Source organism: Ictidomys tridecemlineatus, chromosome 4, assembly GCF_052094955.1.
Source record: "Ictidomys tridecemlineatus isolate mIctTri1 chromosome 4, mIctTri1.hap1, whole genome shotgun sequence".
In the NCBI taxonomy this organism is placed as follows: Eukaryota; Metazoa; Chordata; class Mammalia; order Rodentia; family Sciuridae; genus Ictidomys; species Ictidomys tridecemlineatus.
This window is the reverse complement of record NC_135480.1, coordinates 7536947-7556653: the sequence shown is the minus strand read 5'-3', so window position 1 is coordinate 7556653 and position 19707 is coordinate 7536947. Positions and strand designations below refer to the sequence as shown.

Below are 19707 nucleotides of genomic sequence, written 5' to 3'. Positions count from 1 at the left end.
TCCTGGCCTCAAGCTCACCCATTGCTGGAGTGAGTGCAGGGCATCCGAGTGGGGTCACCTATGGCCCTGGGAGGCCAGGGAGGATAAGGCCCAGGGCCTGGCACAGGGACAGGGCTGCACTGTGAAGCCTAGAGGCCTGACCCTTGCCTTACCTTCATAAATCCACCAGGCCAGTTTCCGCTGAAACCCAAACCCATACTTAGCACAAACCTCACCCCCCAGGGAGCTGCACAGAGCCTCCTTCAGGTCCTCTGGGGTTGGGGTGGGGTCTCTCCTGTGACCCACACACCTGTAGCTTATATAAGCTGCTCCGGCACCTCTGGGATGCTGCTGTTCTTCCCAGAGTTAAGAGTGGGGAGAGGGGACAGCCACCAACTAGCACTGACTGCAGGGTGCAGACGGAGACTGCCCCAGGGCGCAGGGTGAGGGAGCAAGAAGTCGGCTGCCTCCAGCTACTGTGGGGTGGAGAGGAAGAGGAGGCATCGGCAGGTGTCACCTGCTTCTCGACTGCTCCTGGGCCAGTCCTCCTGGATGTCTGTCCTCATCACTGAGATGCGGGGGCTGCCGAGGTGGGAGGTCTCTGGGCCCACCCTGCTCAGCCCTCCATGGTTCTCTGTGTTGGGCTTCACTTGTTATAGGGGTTGCGACACTGTGGTTCTGGGTCATCTGGGGACCTAACTTCAGAGACCCCAAGTTTGAGGCTGAGACTGCGCCTTCCTCTTGACTCCCCTATTTGGGCTTTATTTTATTTTTGGTACTGGGGATGGAACTCCAGCCCTTTTGATTCTTTGAGACAGGGTCTCGCTGAGTTGCCCAGGCTGGCCTTGAGTTTACAATCCTCCTGGTTCAGCCTCCCGAGTCTCTGGGGCTACAGACGTTCGCCACCGCACCCAGCTCTATTGGGGCATTTTTTAAAAAAATACTTATTTTTTAGTTGTAGTTGGACGCGATACCTTTATTCTATTTATTTATTTACATGGTGCTGAGGATCGAACCCAGGGCCCTGCACATGCTAGGCGAGCGCTCTACCGCTGAGCCCCTGCCCCAGCCTGGACCTTCCCCGTGCAGCCAACTCCCTGACTCTCACGGAGTGGGGGAAGGGCGGGCAGCCATAATTACTGTCACACCCTTATTTGTGACTCTGACAGTTCCGACCGTGGTTTGAAACACAGTGACAAGACCTTGGTCCAGAAGCGAGGGTGCAGGTGGGCAGGGGGAGGGGCAGGGCGCTGGGCCTGGTTTGGCTGTGCTGGGAGGCGGCTTTCTGGGACTCCTCACCTGTCTAACTCGGAAGGTGAGAGATGGAGGGAGGCAGGAAGACAGGCCCAGGGGCGGGGACCCCGCAGATGTGGGGACACTCAAGACTTCCAGTGAGGTGTAACCAGACTCCTCTGAGCTGCCCTGTGTCCGTCTTGGTCCTCACCCCTGGCCTGGTCCTCCGCCCCCAGAGCCCCTCCCCTGTCCCTTTACATAAGGCCTGGGGCAGGCTGGGCCTCGGGTCAGGCCCGCGGCCATGGCCTTCACGGACCTGCTGGACACCCTGGGCGGGGTGGGCCGCTTCCAGCTCGTCTACACGGCCCTGCTGCTGCTGCCCTGTGGCCTGCTGGCCTGCCACAACTTCCTCCAGAACTTCACGGCCGCTGCGGTCCCCCATCACTGCCAGCTTCCCGCCAACCGCACAGGGGCCACCACCAACGACTCGGGGGCCTGGCTGAGGGCCACCATACCCCTTGACCAGCACGGGGTCCCTGAGCCATGCCAGCGCTTCACAGAGCCTCAGTGGGCCCTTCTGAGCCCCAACACTTCGGTCTACGGGGTGGCCACCGAGGACTGCAAGGACGGCTGGGTCTATGACCGCAGCGTGTTCCCGTCCACCATCGTGATGGAGGTCAGAGGGAGCCGTGTGGGGCGGGGGGCTGCTACCTCAGGCCAGGGCTCAGTCTCCCACTCTCCTCGCAGTGGGATCTGGTGTGTGAGGCCCGCACCCTCCGTGACCTGGCTCAGTCCATCTACATGGCTGGGGTGCTGCTGGGGGCCGCCGTGTTTGGCAGCCTGGCGGACAGGTGAGCTTCTGGTGTGAGTGTCCCTACCACCAGTGACGGTCTCTGTGTTTTTTTCTTTTTCTCCCCCCCCCCACCCCGAATCAGGATTGAACCCAGGGGCACTTAGTCATATCCCCAGCCCCTTTTAAAATATATTATTTAGAAATGGTCTCGCTGAGTTGTTTAGGGCCTCCCTGCTGAGGCTGGTTTTGAACTCTTGATCCTCCTGCCTTAGCCTCCAGAATCGCTGGGTGTGTGCCATGGTGCCCTGCTATGCTAACATTTTTTTTTGCAAAAGTTTACTCATATTTTCAATGGATAATGCATAAATGCATTTACATCCTTCAAAATCCCAAAAGATACAAAAGAGCATGCAGAAAGCAAGCTTTCCCATCTCGCCCCATCGCTCCCAGTTTCTACATCTCCAATTAGAGAGATCTTTATTTCTGTGTGTGTGTGTGTGTGTGTGTGTGTGTGTGTGTGTATGTGTTGTGCTGGTGTTTAAACCCAAGGCCTCACACATGCTAGACAAGCACTCTACCACTGAGCTACAACCCCAGCCTCTATTTTCATTTCTAAATTTTTCATTAAGTTTTATAATTTGGGAGCTGGGGTTGTGGCTCAGTGGAGGAGCACTTGCCTAGAATTCGTGAGGCACTGGGTTCCATTTTCAGCACCACATAAACAAAATAAAGGTCCATTGACAATAAAAAAAAAAGACATTTTTAAAAAATTTTATGATTTTTGATGCACACATGTACATAGCCATGGGTTACAAGGTGCTGTTCAGGGCAAGTCTATGATGTGTAATGATCGAATCAGGGTGGTCGGTGTATCTATCACCTTAAACGTTTACCACTTGTTTGTGGTGAGAACTTTCAAAATTCCCTTTTCTGGCCATCCTTCCTCGAGACATTTTGAGGCTTTATGCAGTCGGTCAAATCAGTATATGTGCTTGCCCCTTCCTTTTCATGCTGGGTAAGGATGGAACTCAGGCCCCTGCACATGCTGGGAGAGCCGCACCCCCAGCCTGCTCCCCCAACCCCGCGCAAGTGCTGGGACACTCCCCACAGGCTCTAACCCCCACTTTGTCTTCACTTTGGAGGCTTCTCCATATTCCTTTGGAAAAGCGATGCTGTCCTCTCTCACGTCCACACAGCATCCTGTGTACAAATGAACCAGAACTCACCCCCACGGAAAGACTGTGAGACAGAGCGGGCCTGGCTTTGAAGAAGTCCAGCTCCCTCACCTCCCCTTCCCGCCCCTGCCCCTCTTCCCTCCGTTCCGGTTGGTGGGGAGGCCCTCCCAGACTCCAAGCTCATCCCCTCAACCCCTCATCACACCTGGTCTGTCGACTTGGGAACTTGTATCCTATCCGGAGGGCTTCCTTGTCTCCAGCCCTCAGCTCAGGCCTGTGCCTTAGAGATGCTCAATGAGCAGTTGTAGAAGAAGGAAGGAAGGAAGGAAGGAAGGAAGGAAGGAAGGAAGGAAGGAAGGAAGGAAGGAAGGAAGGAAGGAAGGAAGGAAGGAAGGAGTGTACGTGTCATGGGTGTGTGGGGAAGAAACGCTGTCCACACCTTCTTGGTCTGCTGCCCTCCTGGACAAGTAGGGCTGAGCACTCTGGCCCTGGTACCTCATATGCAATGGGGTGACATAACCCTTCCACCCTGGCCTTGGACTCCTCCTGCCTCCTATGGCAATCAGCTCCCCTGAAGACTCCATGCTGGGTGCTGCCCCCACAGCCTGGGTCTGGCCAGGGCTCATCTCCCTGTGAGTGCTGGTCAGAGGCCTCCTTCCAGCCAGAGCCACACCCGGGGACCCCCTCCCTACCCACACACCTACCTCTGGGTCTCTGCAGAATCTCTGCCTTTCCCGGGCCTGGAATAAGTCTCTTCATCTCCAATTTTCTTCCAATGGTGTCCCTCCGGCGACCCGTGCCTGGGTCCCAGCTGTTGCCCTTCCGTTTTGAGGGGTGGGTTTCACAGGCACCCCGGCTTCCCTGTGGCTGATTTCCCCTTACCAGAGTGGAAGGCCTGGGCACTGACTGTCGGGGATGCCGCTGCTGCTCCTGAAGCCTAACGCTTTGTCCATTCCCTGGGCTCAGGCTGGGCCGCAAGGTCCCCCTGGTGTGGTCATACCTGCAGCTGGCAGTGTCAGGGGCCGCCACGGCGTACATCGACTCCTTCAGCGCCTACTGCGTCTTCCGGTTCCTGATGGGCATGACCTTCTCTGGCATCATCCTCAATTCGCTGTCGCTGGGTGAGTTCAGCCGCGGAGCAGCCTGGACGGCTGGGGCTGGAGGAGAAGGGGAAATGGCAGCCCCAGCTTTCTTATTTCCTTTGGCTGGAGTTCTCCTCCAGGGGCCTCAGCTCAGAACACCACCAGGTTCTAGGCCTAGGAGACGGTTCTTGCAGACCTTGGACCTGCCCACAGCCCGGGGTCCCCTGGCAGCTTTGTCCTTGGTCTGGGGTTTCATTTCCTCCTCTGTGAACCGAGAGGGTCGGCTTATTTCATTTGTGAGTCGATCGACAATAACCTCTTACTAAGTGCCCGTTGCATACCAGGCTTAGTGTGGTGACTGGGGTGACCGGGACACGGAGGGCAGTGGGACAGGATGCTCTCCAGAGCTGCAGACAGCCCTGAAATCGTGCAGCCCTTATAAGGGTGGGGTTTACCCGGGCTGCTGGTGGCTTCTCTCAGCTGAGGCATAAGGATGGCAAGTTTGAATCCCACCTCAAAATAAAAAATGAAAAGGGCTGGGGATGGAGCTCAGTGGTGGAGCTTTCCTGGGTTCACTTCTCAGTACTGGAAAAGCAAACACTTGTGGTTTCTTAGCTCCATGGTGGGGATCTGGCTTGTTGGATGCCAGGGAGGAGTGTTACCTCCCTAGTGACAAGTGGCAGGACCAGTCCTCAGCGCAGGCTGGGATTTCCTGGGTGGTCTTGGTGGACAAGTTCACGGGATAGTTGGAAGCCCACCTGAACATGGGCTGACATGGGCTTGAGCTTCACTTAAGTTCCTTACCTTGCTCAGAAACTGCCACCAGCCTCAGCCATCCAATGACAGGATGGGATTTTAATTTCAGGGATGGAGAAGCAGTTTGGGGGTTGGAAGACACAGCAGGCTGGTACACCTGCCTCTCCCAGTATCAGGACAATGAGGGGCACCAAGCACACAGTAGGATCTCAGCAAAGCCCCACAATACCTACATTCACACGCACACACACACACACACACACATACACGTATCAGACACACGTGCACACATCAGACACTGCTGCAGGCTGGGAACTCTGTCCTTGGGCAGCTTAGTCTGCAAGGAAGTCTTTTTTGAGACTCAGTTGGGTGTTCCAGAGCCTCCTTAACAGGTCACACCTTGCCCCTGGATTGTGCCACAAAAGTGTGATGACTCTTAACATCTGCCCCTGGATCGTGCCACCAAAGTGTGAGGACCCTCACGTCTCCTTCTGTCTCCCCTCTTTGTTATTATGCACACCATTCTGCCCTTTTTACTTTTTCCAGTGCCCAGGGTGGAACTCAGCTCCACCCCAGCCCCTCTTCTGCATCTCGAGTCTTTCACTTAGCAATGCCACCACTGGCTCGTTTGTTGATGCCTCCCGGGGGACCCCGTGGCCACTTGAAGGACTTTGGCTTTAATTCCAAATGAGGCAGGAGACCCTGGAGGATTCTGTGCTGAGTGGAGCCCTGACCTGATTTAGTGTTTGAGGTTTGACAGGATCCCTCTGGCAGATGCCATTTGGCACCAGAACCGACGCAGGGAGTCCAGAGAAGAGGCCATTGCCCTCATCCCAGCAAGAGCCAAGGTCGAACCAGGCCAGAGGGTGGCAGCAGAGCAGATGAGAAGAGCAGACGGTGGCTGAACTCTGAAGGCAGAAACATGATTTGCTTTGCGGGTGGATCACACAAACGGGCTCATTTCTCCCTGGAAAGAAGTCTCCTCATTAATCTGTCGTGGATGCCTTGGAAGGATGTATCGCGATTTATTTAACAGTCCCACAGACAAGTGGCAGGCTCAGGTTTAGGTTTTATCCAATTCGCTTCCTGGAAGGTAGGCACACGCTCTACCACTGAGCTATGCCCCCAGCTGGGTCGACCGTGTTTTGATAGCACCATGAACCACTCTATTTCCTCTGTGCCAGCCATTCACATCCCTTGCCCATTTCCCTTCAGGCTTGCTGGTAATTTTCCTATTGATTTGTACGAACACTTCCAATATTAGAGAAATAGCCTCTTATCTGTTGAGTTGCAAATATTTTTAACTTTTTTTTCTTTTGCCAATGCTATGACTTTGCTTATTGTGTTTTATGTTGTTTATTTCTATTTAGACATTTCTTTTTTTATGAATTCAGATTTGTTTAACCTTAGCCTTCATTTGATTCCTTCTGATTGTGAGTTTCTCAGAATTTTGAGATATATATATATATATAATCTAACCGTGAGTTCTAGCATTCTTGTGGTTTTATTGTTTACATTTAGTAATTTGATCCCCCCCCCCTCGGGACACTTTGGCCTGAGTCTCAATGGGTCTTGGCGTGAGTTTACCGCCATCAAGAGGCCGCGGGAGTTACGCAGCTCAGGCAGGCTCCCGAGCGCACTGCTGTTTCCTCTGCAGTCGTGGAGTGGATGCCCACCCGGGGCCGGACTGTGGCGGGCATCTTGCTGGGCTTCTCCTTCACCGTGGGTCAGCTCATCCTGGCTGGCGTGGCCTACCTGATCCGCCCCTGGCGGTGGCTACAGTTTGCGGTCTCAGCTCCCTTCCTGATCTTCCTCCTCTATTCTTGGTATGTCCCGCAGGAGTGAGGAGGAGGGGAGAGGGCAGGAGTGAGGAGGAGGGAAGAGTGCGCCCGCCCGGGGACGGGACACTCACCTGGCCCCGCAAGAGGTCGGGATGGGAGAGGCTGGGGTTTGCTGGACCTGGTGGGGACACAAGGGACAGAAAGTGCTCAGGAGGACCACACACTCCTGAGTACTCTCAGGTGGCTTTCAGAAGGTCCAGTAAAACCCCTTCTTTAGCTCTGGGACATGTCAATCATTTTGTCTTTCAACTCCTCTGTGCCTCACAACAGCCCCATGACATTTTATAAGAGGGAGGCTAAAGCACAGCCCAGAGAGGGATCATGATGTAGTAAAGGCCACATAGCGAGGGATCAGAAACAGATTCAGAGTCAGGTGTGGTGGGCGCAGCTCAGGAGGCTGAGGCAGGAGGATCACAAGTTCAAAGCCAGCCTCACTAACTTAGCGAGGATCTAAGCAATTTAGCAAGACCTTCTCTCAAAATAAAAAATAAAATGAATTTGGGATGTGGCTCAGTGGCTAAGCGCCCCTGGGTTCAATCTCTGATGCTCTGCTCCCCCCCAAAAAAAGACAGAGAAAGATTGAATACTGAGTCCACTGGAGTCTCTAAGGACCCTTCAGTGATTCTCTTTATTACAGAAAAGGGAAGGTGACATGTCTTCCAGTCTTCTTGGTTCTGAGACGAGGGACATTGCACCCTTTTTTTAGGATCTGAGAGAAGGTGGATGCGGGTGTAATTGGGTTTGGGAAATGGAATGAGCTCCACCCAGCTCTGGGCCTTCTGCATCCTTCTCTCCCTCCCAGGTGGCTGCCAGAGTCATCCAGATGGCTCCTCCTTCACGGCAAGTCCCAACAGGCCCTGCGGAACCTGCAGAAGGTGGCCGCCATGAATGGGAGAAGGGCCGAAGGGGAAAGGCTGACCAAAGAGGTGAGTGGGGAGGCGGGAGCAGGCCTGGGAAAGACCTTCCAGTTCGTGGCCGCCTCTGCCACCTTCCCAGGACTCGGCCGCCATCCAGGCGGAGAGTTCTCGTGTGGGAAAGATGTCCTTTAAGCACCGAACGGCTGTGTGATCTGGGGCGAATGATTTAGCTGCTTCTCTCATTGGTCTATCCACCTGTGCAATAAGGAAATAACCTTCACGTTGACCTCCAGTCAAAATTTAATAAAAGCAAACAACTTAAGATAACAATCACAAAATAAAATTGTTGGAGAATCGATAACAAGAGCACCATTTATCACACACTCCATTCTTCAGAAGGTAGTTATCATTCATTAACAGTACTGGCTGTTTAGTAAGCCCTGTGGGAGGAACTCTGCTGACAGCTTCTTGTAAGTCCTCTCACTTAATGCCTCGTTGGTGCCAAGGAGGAACTGAAGCTTGCGGCTCAGGTAATCTGCCTAAGACACACAGCGGGAAGTGACTCAGAACCTCTGCTTTCAACCACCTCCTGACACTGTCCCAGGAAAGTGGGGAGCTGAAACTCCAAACCTCAGCTCTTGTGTCCCGCCGACCTCAGACAGCAAAAGCCATGCCAGAGAACTTCATGATAGGTGAAGTGAGGCGGGAGTAAAGTAAAGGAAAAGTGAGGCTTCAGCAAAAAGCACTCTCGAGGGAGAGATGGGCCTTCTCCAAACAGAGAATGGCAAAGGAGACAAAGGTGTCCCCAATTTTATTATTGTTTTATTACATTAAACAGTAACAAAATTCGACCTTAGTCGGTCCTCTCTGGAACTGTCACGGTGGCCATCCTTTCTGGGCGACTTCATCCACAAGTCAATCCCATGTTAATGGGGACACTGGGGTCAGAAGTCACCTTATTGCGCCTGCGTTACTAAAGGACTCTTCCTCCCCAGACACGGGGAGACACCTTTAGCCATAATTCCCAGCTTCATGTCAACATCAGAGGACCCTGTCAAGAGTCAGTCCCATGAATCCTTTTCTCTTGACATATTTCCCGATTAGCTCCTTTTGCTTCCAGTTCTTTTCTACAAATTAACTACCACCTTTGCTCTCTTGTCTACTTTGGAAGTAGCTTAAAGAAGGACCCCAAAAGTCATTTAAAGACCACTTACGACCTTGCCTACACTTGACTGCTCATTGCTAGCTTCTACCTAACAACACTATCTCCAAGTCTACACCAGGAAAGGTATGGACAGACTCCCAGACCCCAGAGCCAGGAGGGTGGAGCACATGTTGAAACCTGTGCCTCATCTCAAAGCCCTGGAGCCACTATCTTGCCAGGGGTCCCAACAGTTGTGTGGTGGGCGCACACCTGTAATCCCAGCAGCTCAGGAGGCTGAGGCAGGAGGATCACAAGTTCAAAGCCAGCCTCACCAACTTAGCGAGGGCCTAAGCAACTAAGCAAGACCTTCTCTCAAAATAAAAAATAAAATGAATTTGGGATGTGGCTCAGTGGCTACGTGCCTCTGATAACCGCCCCCACACACAAAATGGAGGTGTTCCCAGCAGGGACAGGAGGTCCTGGATCCTTTGCTGCCACTGATCACACATTCCTCACCCAGGTGGTGAGCTCCTACATCCAGAGCGAGTTTGCAAGCGTCCGCACCTCCAACTCTATCCTGGATCTCTTCCGAACCCCGGCCATCCGCAAGGTCACATGCTGTCTCATGGTGGTCTGGTAGGTGAGGGGCTCATTCCAAGACTTTGACCTGAGGCAGGAACGTGCCTTTTTCTCCCACTCACAAACTCTGTCCTGAAATATTCCCAACGCAACGAGCAGGTGAGCTTTGCAAAGCCAGTCTCATCCCACCCCCCCCCCATTTCTGATGGAGCTCTCTGCTGGGTGCTAAGGTAGAGTGATAGATGAGACATTGTGTTGGTGAAGGGGGCAGGTCTCCTCTGAGGGTAGGGGTGAGTGCCACTGGAATCTCACAGGCAGCTTTTCCAGAATGGACCTTGCACTATCCCTTTGGGCTCTCTAGGGAGATTTTGGGAGGATTCTAGGGGATTCTGGGAGGTGGCAGGGGATTCTGGGGAGAGTCCATTCTGAAAAAACACTTCCAAGTGCAGGAGGGAACAGCTAGAGAAACCATGATGTCCATGCAATGTGACAAGTATCCAAACAGCAGTTCTGCTCATGGCTGCAGAGGGCTTCACACAGCAGTTGGCCTTCTAGTGGTGGTTAATCAAGTTTGCCAGGTGGGCAAAAAGAAATTCCAATAGATACGTTGCCATGAAGAAGAGAAATGGATAAGAATATAAAGGTGGGCTGGGGAGTAGCTCAACGGTAAGTATGCCCCTGTCTTTAATCCCCAGGACCATCACAAAACAAAACAAAAAATCCACATCTATTATTTGAAATATAGTCCCTTCCATACTCAAAGGAAGGGCATTAAGTTCTACCTCCTGAAGGGTAGAGTCTGGCTGAAATTACCTTCACCCAAATGTTTGCATCTTTTCTGTAAAACAGGGGTTTCTAAAAATTATTTTAACTTTTTTAATCATTCTTTTTTAAAATTTTTTTAAGTTGTTGATACAGCCCCAGCCCCAGCCCTATTTTAACTTTAATTTATTTGTTTGTTTGTTTGATTGTGCAGCACTGGGATCAAACCAGGACCCAGTGCGTGTTAGGCAAGCATGCTACCAGTGAGCCATATCCCCCGTCCAGATTTGTTCAATCATTTACTTAAATAGATTCATATATGTGTCATTTACACCTTGGATTCTAATTTAGTAACATTATTTATTTTGTTTAATAAATACTATATTATTTACTTTCCTTCTCTGTTCTGGCTTTGGCCACTGGGAGCTTGTTGTCATAGGCTCCTATGTCCTTCACTTACCTCCATCTCCTTCTGTCTTTATTTTTTTAGCACTGCTTTAACTTCAGTGCTAAGTGGTGCTGACAGGAAACCAAATGCACTCCACGGTCCATGGATGGGACTCAGGGGAGTGAGTGTTAGGAAGAGATGATGGGTGAAGTCTGGACTCCAAGGCCAAAGTCAGAGACTTATGAGACCAGGAAGGGTTTCTAACTCTCCCAGGAGAGGAGTCCTATGTTAACCATCCTGTGTCCCCTGTCCTGGGCCCAGGACAGTGAAATGGTGGAACAGGATCGTTCTGCCACCTTTGCCAGGTTCTCCAACTCTGTGGCTTACTACGGCCTGGCAATGGACTTGCAGAAGTTTGGGCTCAGCATCTACCTGGTACAGGCTCTGTTTGGTATCATCGACATCCCAGCCATGCTGGTGGCCACCACCACCATGATTTATGTGGGCCGCCGGGCCACAGTGGCCTCCTTCCTCATCCTGGCTGGGCTCATGGTCATTGCCAACATGTTTGTGCCTGAAGGTAAGCCATAGCTTGTGCCTGTGCTGCTCTCTGGGATACTGCCCACACAGGTTCCTGGAGAACTGGGAGCCCCTGGGATCTTGTGGGCAACGTGTACCATGAGAGAACAAGGCTGAGAGGTAGTTTTTGGATCTGGGGGAAATGTGCCTAAGGATTAATGGAGTTTGTTAAGCACTTAGTGCCTAGTGTCAGTGCAGGAAGAAGATCCACCAAGGTCATGAGTCTGCCCTTGAATCAAGGACAATCTTGACAGCAAGACCAGACAAATGCATATAAAGCCACTGGAGAGCCAACGTGGTGACTTCCTTATGCCACTGATGTGTGTGTCCACTCGGAGCAGGCAGCCTGTCCATGGGTTGAAAAGTTAGGACTTGAACCTCAGCCAGGCTGGTCTGGAACAATGGTTCACACAGCTGGCTAAAATCACCTTCCCCCAGAGAAAAATCCCAGAGCCCTGGTGCTCCACACCATGAAGAGGGACTCTCAAACCCTCAGTACTTAAAAAGCTGTTCAGTGACTTCAGCAAGAAGCCAGGATTGACTATCTGGGATCTAGAACATGTGCCAAACTATGTGCCCAGGTGTGACCACAGCTTTGCCACCACAGCCTGGGGCAGGTCGTCCAACTTCTCTGGGCTCTGGTTCCTCACCCATAAAATGGACAGGTGTTATTGTTAGTATTTTGGGACATTTTCATCCAATCATTTTTCCTATTTATAGATTTTGTATTCTACATAATTGAGACATCATTTATATATACATATATATGTAACGCAATAATGCCAATAGGATTATCTATATGTGTACATGTACATTGATAAAGTATATATATATATATATATATATATATATATACACACACATATATTATATCCTTTTCCATTATATATTAAAAACATCCTTTTCCATGTTAGTACAACATTTCGTGGGCTTGACTTTTTTTATTAGTTTATATTTTATTGAGATTGGTGTTTTTCAACTCTGGATGCATATTAGAATTAGATATTAAAAAATATCCAAACTTGAGGCTTTGATATAATGGATGTGGAGCAGGGCCCCAGGCGTGGGTGTTTTATGGAATATCCCCACGAAATTCCAGTGTGCAGCCTGGGCTGCCACCAATCCAAAGGCAGTACCTTAATTTCTTTGACCATTACCCTCATACAGGACATTCAAATTGGGGTTTTGCAATGTATAAACAGCAGTTGAGGACAGGGAGGCTAGGAGATGATAACAGTGACCAAGTCACTCCATTGGGTCAGAGCTGTGGACTAAACTCAGGCCTGACTCCAAAGCTTATCTCCAGTAGATCTTGATGACAGATACAAACAAGAGAGGAAGGAGAGCCAGGGTGCAGTGGCACATGCCTGTAATCCCCTGTAGCTCCAGAGGCTGAAGCAGGAGGATTGTGAGTTCAAAGCCAACCTCAGCAAATTAGCAAGGCCCTAAGCAGCTCAGCCAGACCCTATCTCTAAATAAAAATATAAAAAGGGTCTGGGGATGTGGCTCAGTGTTTAAGCACCCCTGGGTTCAATCCCCAGTACAAAATAGAGAGAGAAAGACACATGGGGTGGGGGTGGGGCGCAGAAGTCAGAGAAGGGCAGTTTGGGGACTTCCAGGTGCCAGTTGGGCACTGAGGTAATAGAAATACAGGCTCCTGCCTTGATGCACCTGTGTCCCCCTCATCCCTGCGTAGGCCCCTGAACTTCACCCTCTGCCTCTTTCTCCTACTCTTGGCATCCCCCCAGCCTCCCACCACATTCCCCTGCCACCCCCTGTTCCCACACTCAGCCTCCCTTTGTCCCCCTTAGACATGCAGGCCCTGCGCACCGCCCAAGCAGCTCTGGGCAAGGGCTGCCTGGCCAGCTCCTTCATCTGCGTGTACCTGTTCACGGGAGAGCTGTACCCCACCGAGATCAGGTGGGTGTTGGGAGGAGAGGCCCGGTGCAGAGCTCTCTGCCCAGACACCCAGGGCCCAGCCCGGAGAGTGCAGGCGTGTGCTGAGTCCTCCCTCCCACAGGCAGATGGGGATGGGCTTCACCTCCGTCAACGCCCGCCTGGGGGGCCTGGCTGCGCCCCTGGTCACCACGCTCGGGGAGATCAGCCCGGTCCTGCCGCCCTTGGGTTTTGGCACCACCTCGATTCTAGCAGGCCTGGTTGTCCTCTGCTTCCTGACCGAGACCCGCAACGTGCCCCTGGTGGAGACCATCGCTGCGATGGAGAGGAGGTGAGCCAGCGGCCGGGCACGGCGGGTGCGAGGCCAAGCAGGCTGTGGTCACCGGGACACAGCAGGGGAGCAGGCGCAGTCCTCCCTGCCTTGGTCTTCCGTGGCTTAGCTTTCGACAGGAGCGAGCCCAACAAGGACCATAAAAGAGAAAGAAGGGGGCTGAGGGCAGCTCAGCAAAGAGCCGCGCCTGCCGCCGCCCGAGTTCCCTGCATAGCACCGCAAAAAAGAGAAATAGACCAAAGACCCAGAGACTTGGAAATGAAGCCTGGTAGAGAAATGGGGAGAGGAGAGAGAGGCAAGTGCAATTTGAAGCAAAGTCAGATGGTTGCAGGGTTGTGAACTGGGCCCTGCTGTTTCTGAACAACAGAAAGGGGGACCCTGTTGGGGGGAAGAGAATACCAGCTCCCCAGGGTAAGTAAAGCTCCCCTCTGTGTTAGGCTGCAGGAAATGTCTCTCCTGGGCCTCCTTAGAGAGGTTACCGAGCTAGGTGACAGCAATGTCCTGGACAATAAGTGCAAGAGGGGATCCCATCTGGCTGTTCCTGAGTGAGGCATTTCTCAGTCACAGCGTGCTCAACGAAGACCCTTAATTTTGAAAAGCAGGGACAGGGGTGCAAGACACATCACTTTTCCCTGAAGCACTTGCGAAAAAGTTGCTGGCGTTCCTTCCAAGTACTTCGATGTGTATTCCTCCAAACAAGGATATTCTCTTACATAACCACAAACCACCATCAAAATCAGAAAATCAGTACTGCCATGTGACCACTGTTTCATCTTTAGGCTTCCAGCCTGTTTCCGCAACAAGGTCTGATGCCTGGATCCAGCAAAAGGATTCAGACCCCAGTCACAGAGCTTTTAGTTGTCTCATTTTCCTCAGGCTCTAGTAGGTTCTCGGTGTTCTTTGATTTTCATGACTTCCGCAGTTCTACAGGGGTTTTTAATCATTGAAAGAACCAGTGCAACCAAAAGTACACCCAATATAGTGCCTCACAACACAGCAGGAGAGCACAGGCCAGCATGGGGGGGGGGCACAGGTGCACCTCCCAGGGTCCTCACCTTAGCCCCCGAATGGCTTGTTTCTGTATCTCAAGCCATCAAGACAAACTCTGCATCTCAGAGAAGCCAAGGCACAGGTTTGCTGATGTGTTTTTTTTTTTTTTTTTAAATATCTCACTGGTCATAACCAAAGCCAGTCTACATAACCAGGCAAGCCAGGTAGAAACCATAGGTGTGATTCTAATAAAAGATGTAGACAGCTGGTAAAGGCAGCCTCCAGGGGAGAATCAGGCCCTGACCGAACATTATAAATTACTAGCCAGTACTGTTAGCTCACCCCTGTCTTGACAGATGGTCAAAGTCATGGCTCCATCTTTAGAGATGAGCTCAGATGCACCACAGCTTTGAAGATCACAGATCAGTTCTTCTCTGGGGTTCCTTTTGGTTGGGGTTTGCTGATCTTACAGGTTACCCTGTATTCATTTCAGGTAGGAGCACCTAATAGTGATGCCCTAACCCTCCTCCACAGATGCCCTCTGCCCAGCCACAGGCTCTGACTCCTCTCCATATGGAGCTGTCCCCTGTGGGAACATCCTTCTCTCCCACTCGGCTTCTGACACCCCAGGCCAGGCCACCTATATGTGTAGACGTCCTCCTCATCTTGCCCCAGGTCTGATGCCTGTTCCTGGTCACACCCCTCACCTGGTCAACCCATGAACTGCTTAATCTCTGGTTCTCCATACCAGGACACTGTCCTTTCTAGCTCTGACACCTGAGGCCAGGCCACTCCTGCATGTGGATACCACCTTGTTTTACCCCTTGTCATAGTTTTGGTTTTGTTCAGGAAAAGATGGGAAGAAGAAATGCTTTGCACATACAAATACACACAAAATAATAATAATAATAATAATAATAATTCAATATAATCAGTGTTTATTTTTTTAAAAAATTAGCTGTAGATGAACACATTATCTTTATTTTGATTATTATTATATTTTTTATGTGGTGCCGAGGATCGAACCCAGTCCCTCCATACGCTAGGCGAGTGCTCTACCACTGAGCCACAACCCCAACCCAGTATTTGAATATATTTTTGATGATACAGGTTGTCATTCTCGTAAAGAACTGAGGGACAATCCCCTTTCTTCTGCCACTCCCCAAAATCATGCCCTTCTAGAGTCCTCTTGTCCTCACAGCTTTTCCTTGGGATTAGACCAGGCACCACAGTGCCCACAGTAAATTAGCCACACCCAGCACCTGTTTGCATGTGAGCTTCTGCAGAAAAAATTTAAATCAGAAGTCTATTAAAGTGGAAATAGGCACAGGGCTTATTGAGCAATCAGAACACAAAAATGGGCCTCCGTCTCAAGGAAGCCAAGCCCTGCCCCTGGGTAGATACTGGCAGAAGCATGTCCAGATGGAGCTGCACCCCAGGCAGATTAGTGACCAAAGCCAGGACATCTCTGAAGAGCTCTGCAGGCTGAGGATTGTACCTGGGATTTGATTCAGGCTTTTTGAAATCTTATTTGATTATTAGCCAATGAGTTCCTGCCATGTGTCAGACACAAAGCTAAGTATGGACTGAAGAGGGAGAAAACAGATGCCATCTCTACCCTCTTGGTGCTCACAGAGCAAGGGAGACAGAGAGGGAAAATACACACAAATAAACACACACAAATACATGTGGGATTAAGAGAGACCATGCAGTGGAGAAGGAGGAGGGGTCAGCCAGGCTGGGAAGGGAAGTATGTCCTTGGAGGAAGGAACAGCCTATGAAATCTCCCTGAGTCCCAGAGTGCCTGGCTTGCAAGGTGGGGCAGGAGGTGGTGGCAGAGCCAACCTTAGAGGACATGTTGAGAATTTAGGCTTTTGAGCTGGTGGAGAAACTGCTGTGGGCAGGGCTTGGAGGAAGGAATCTGTATGTCTGAGTGACAATTTTTTTTCTTTTTTGTTATGCTAATCCAACTGGAGGCATCACACAGGAGAGGCAAGGAGCTATATTTTTAAAAGAGCTTTCTGTCTGGTTGGCATTATCATTCTCAGTCCAAACAGGGTCTCAGTCTCTGCTCTAGGCATTTCTGGCCATTGCTGCAGAACAGTGTTGCTCAACTTTTTTCAGGTGATTCATTAGGGTCATGACTCCTCATGTTGGAGCAAGCACACGGAAGAACAGCTGACTGACCATGTTTTAGAAGTTCTTTCATGTAAAACTTGCACATTCACAAAGGAGGAAATGCAAATAGGAAGTAAACTGAATGAAAATATGCATCTCAGTCAGAATCAAAGAAATGCAAATTGTAAAGCTACTGGGGCAGCTACAGGGGTGCAGCTCAGTGGGTCAGCACTTGCCTGGCAAATGTGAGCCCAGAGGTTCCAGCTTCAGCGCTGGAAGGAAAAGGAGAAGAAGGGGGTGTGATAGTTTTTAAATATTCAGTAAGGAAAGATTTTAAAGCCCAATGGTAATAGTTAATGCAAGAGCCTGTGTGAGCAAGGGATCTTTCTGGAAACTTCTTTGACACAACTGATCATGAGCTGTAAACATTTTTGTATTTTTCTAAGTAGCAGTGACATTTCAAGGAATTTGTCCTAAGGAAATAAGCTGACATGTGGTCACAGTTTATACATAAAACATATCCAGAGCTGGAGTTGTGGCTCAGTGGTGGAATGCTTGCCTAGCATGTGTAAGGCATGCTATTTGAGTCTCAGCACTGCATATAAAAAAATATATATAAATTTCCAAAACACCCAATAACTTAAAGTTCTAGTACACCATACAGAGAGTTATGTTATGAAGAGTCTGAAGTGGTAGACTGGGGATGTGGTTCAGCGGTAGAGCACATGTCTAGCATGTGCGAGACCCTTGGTTCCATCCCCATTACTGGGGGAAAAAAAAGTTTCAAATGGCATGAGCAACTGACAAGGTGACTTACACCTGTAATCCCAATGACTTGGGAGACTGAAGTAGGAGGATTGGGAGAAGGAGGCCAGCCCAGGCAACTTAGTTAGATCCTGTCTCAAAGTAAAAAATAAAAAGGGCTGGAGATGCAGCTTGTGGTAGGGCGCCCCCATGTGCCATCCGCAGTACTGCAAAAAAAAAATGTACTGCCATGGGGATAGTTACAAATACAGATAAGCAGCATGTTTAAGTTATTTATATTTTCTTAATTATCTCATGAAATAGACTTGGAAGGGAGAAGAAATATGTTAACATTGTTGTAGTAATTGCCTCAACGTAAGGGTGATGGCTTATGTTTTAAAAGTTAGGGTTTTTGTTGCTGTTTGGTTTTGTTTTTTGTAGTGCTGGGGATGGAACCCAGGGCCTCATGGTGCTAGTCAAAAGCTACCACTGAGCCACATCCCCAGAAAAAAAAAATTAAAAATGACCTCCAAATGACCTCTGTGGAGCAGATTTTCTTTGGCTCTCACGGGGAAGAGCAAATGAACACGAGCTGAATCAGCCCAAGGACAGAGAAAGAGCACTAGAAGGTTCACATGGCAGGACTAAAATATAGGGTAGTAGGAAGAGAGGAAGGGAGCTGCTACGTGAATAAATCATCGTGATGAATGAAATCGAAACCAAATATTAACGATAATGAATTTAAACTCCTGAACCAAACGACCGAAATAGGAGAGTTCAAAGTTAAGAATAAAAACTGGGATGAAATGGTTGGGTCACTGAAAAAGTACAGAACTTGCTAAAAGTAGGCAAAGAAATGGGCGAGACAGGCAAAGGATTCAACGAGATGACAGGAGTTTCCATTTATCTTTGAACAGAATGAAAGAAGCCCCTTCCAAGAAGGAGGCAGAAGAGAAAAGCGAGGAAATCGCCCTTCAGCAGCTGGGAACTTCTCCTCTCAAAGAAACCATCTAGGCTGCCCGGAGCCTGGCGCCGGCTGGCAACAGCTCACCCCTGTCCAGACCCGCCCTGGGGCTTCTCTTGGGGGCACCAGGGGCTGTGGTGCCGACTCCAGGCAAGGTCTACCAGAGGTCAGCATGGCCCTGCACTCAGCCACCCAGGAACTGGCTTTACAAATACACAGGGACTCCACTTCCCAAGGACCAAAAGAGAGATTGGTCTCTGTAGCAATAAAAGACCTATTTTCCTTTGCCATTCCCAAATCTGCCCCTTCTGTGTCTCTGTTTACTGTGGTCCTACCTGAGAATGCAGTGTTTATTGCAGAGTTCGTGTGACATTCCTGTCACGGGGTTGTTCCTGGAATAGCCCCGCTTAACCTAGAGAATTGTCCAGAACTCTGCTGCACTCATTTGGAGAGAATAAACACTCCCGCCCCCTGATGGGATGACTACCAGTGATGTCTCCACGGGCCGGACTTGGACCTTTGTGCTACCTTTGTGTCCCCAGGAGCCCCTCCCAGTGTGCCCTGCAGATGGCACAAGGAATAGTGGAGTAAATGTTGAAGCAGACTCCGCTGCTCCTCTGCATCCCTAGCAATACCACCCTGCAGTCACGGGATCTGGTTCTTCTTACAGAGGGTAGAATCCTGGGTATGGCCAGCATCCTCCTGACCTCAGATCCATTTCCCATCCATATGTTGGACGGGTGTCTCTATCCCCGGCCTTGACCTTCACTGGAATTCAGAAGAGCTTCAAAGGAGATTCTAATCTTGGCCCATAGGGTGGCCTGGGCCAAAATTTCTTGTCTTATCCTTTCCTCCTGGAGTTGCCATAGAATCAAATGGGATCAGTGTTCAGACTCCCACAGCCCAAGGACATACACCGCGTAGGAAAGAAGCAGGAAGGCCACAGTTTGGGCAAGAGCCATTACAACCAGCTACTTCACCAGGATCAGTCCCTCAGCAAGTTAGATCTTTTGTGTGTGTGTGTGTGTGTGTGTGTGTGTGTGTGTGATTGTGATGCTGGGGATTGAACCCAGGGCCTTGTGCATGCAAGGCAAGCACTCTACCAACTGAGCTACATCCCCAGCCCAGCAGGTGAGAACTTGCAAGAGAATTTGAATAAGACTCCCCACCAAATTGTACCAAGCCCCTGGCACTGATGTACCAAATCCTCAGTTCCTCCCATGGATCTAACCTCCTCTGGAAATTTCAGGGAACATGTCAATAATCAGTGTCTCCGTTTTCCTATTTGAGTTGTTCTTAACCCTGAGCAAATCAGTAAATTAAAAGAGGCAGAGGGCTGCTCTTCCTGGCCATAGTGTGGGACTCACCTCAGGGATCACCCCTTCCGGGCAGCTGTCCCTCCCCTGCCTGCTTCTGGGTTCCCATCATGCCCTCTGTACAGTCTCCTGGATGCTCTATTCCTACTTTGTTGTAATGGACCCACTTACATGTGGCTC

The 19707-nt window shown here is 50.4% G+C and overlaps 1 protein-coding gene and 1 non-coding gene across 2 annotated transcripts; one reads left to right on the top strand and one right to left on the bottom strand.

Annotated features, from left to right (window-relative positions):
- Nucleotides 1-8: 8 nt before the first annotated feature.
- On the top strand, nucleotides 9-18395 carry LOC101971524 (solute carrier family 22 member 20). The gene is made up of 10 exons (XM_005333447.4): nucleotides 9-1888; nucleotides 1960-2063; nucleotides 4147-4301; nucleotides 6676-6844; nucleotides 7662-7785; nucleotides 9381-9496; nucleotides 10955-11169; nucleotides 12980-13088; nucleotides 13189-13395; nucleotides 18165-18395. The coding sequence occupies exons 1-10, from the start codon at nucleotides 1514-1516 to the stop codon at nucleotides 18259-18261; spliced, it is 1671 nt and encodes a 556-aa protein (XP_005333504.1). The 5' UTR covers nucleotides 9-1513; the 3' UTR covers nucleotides 18262-18395.
- Nucleotides 18396-19259: 864 nt separating this feature from the next.
- On the bottom strand, nucleotides 19260-19333 carry Trnaa-ugc (transfer RNA alanine (anticodon UGC)). Its single transcript has one exon. It is a non-coding gene; the product is annotated as a tRNA-Ala (tRNA).
- Between the last annotated feature and the right edge of the window lie 374 nt (nucleotides 19334-19707).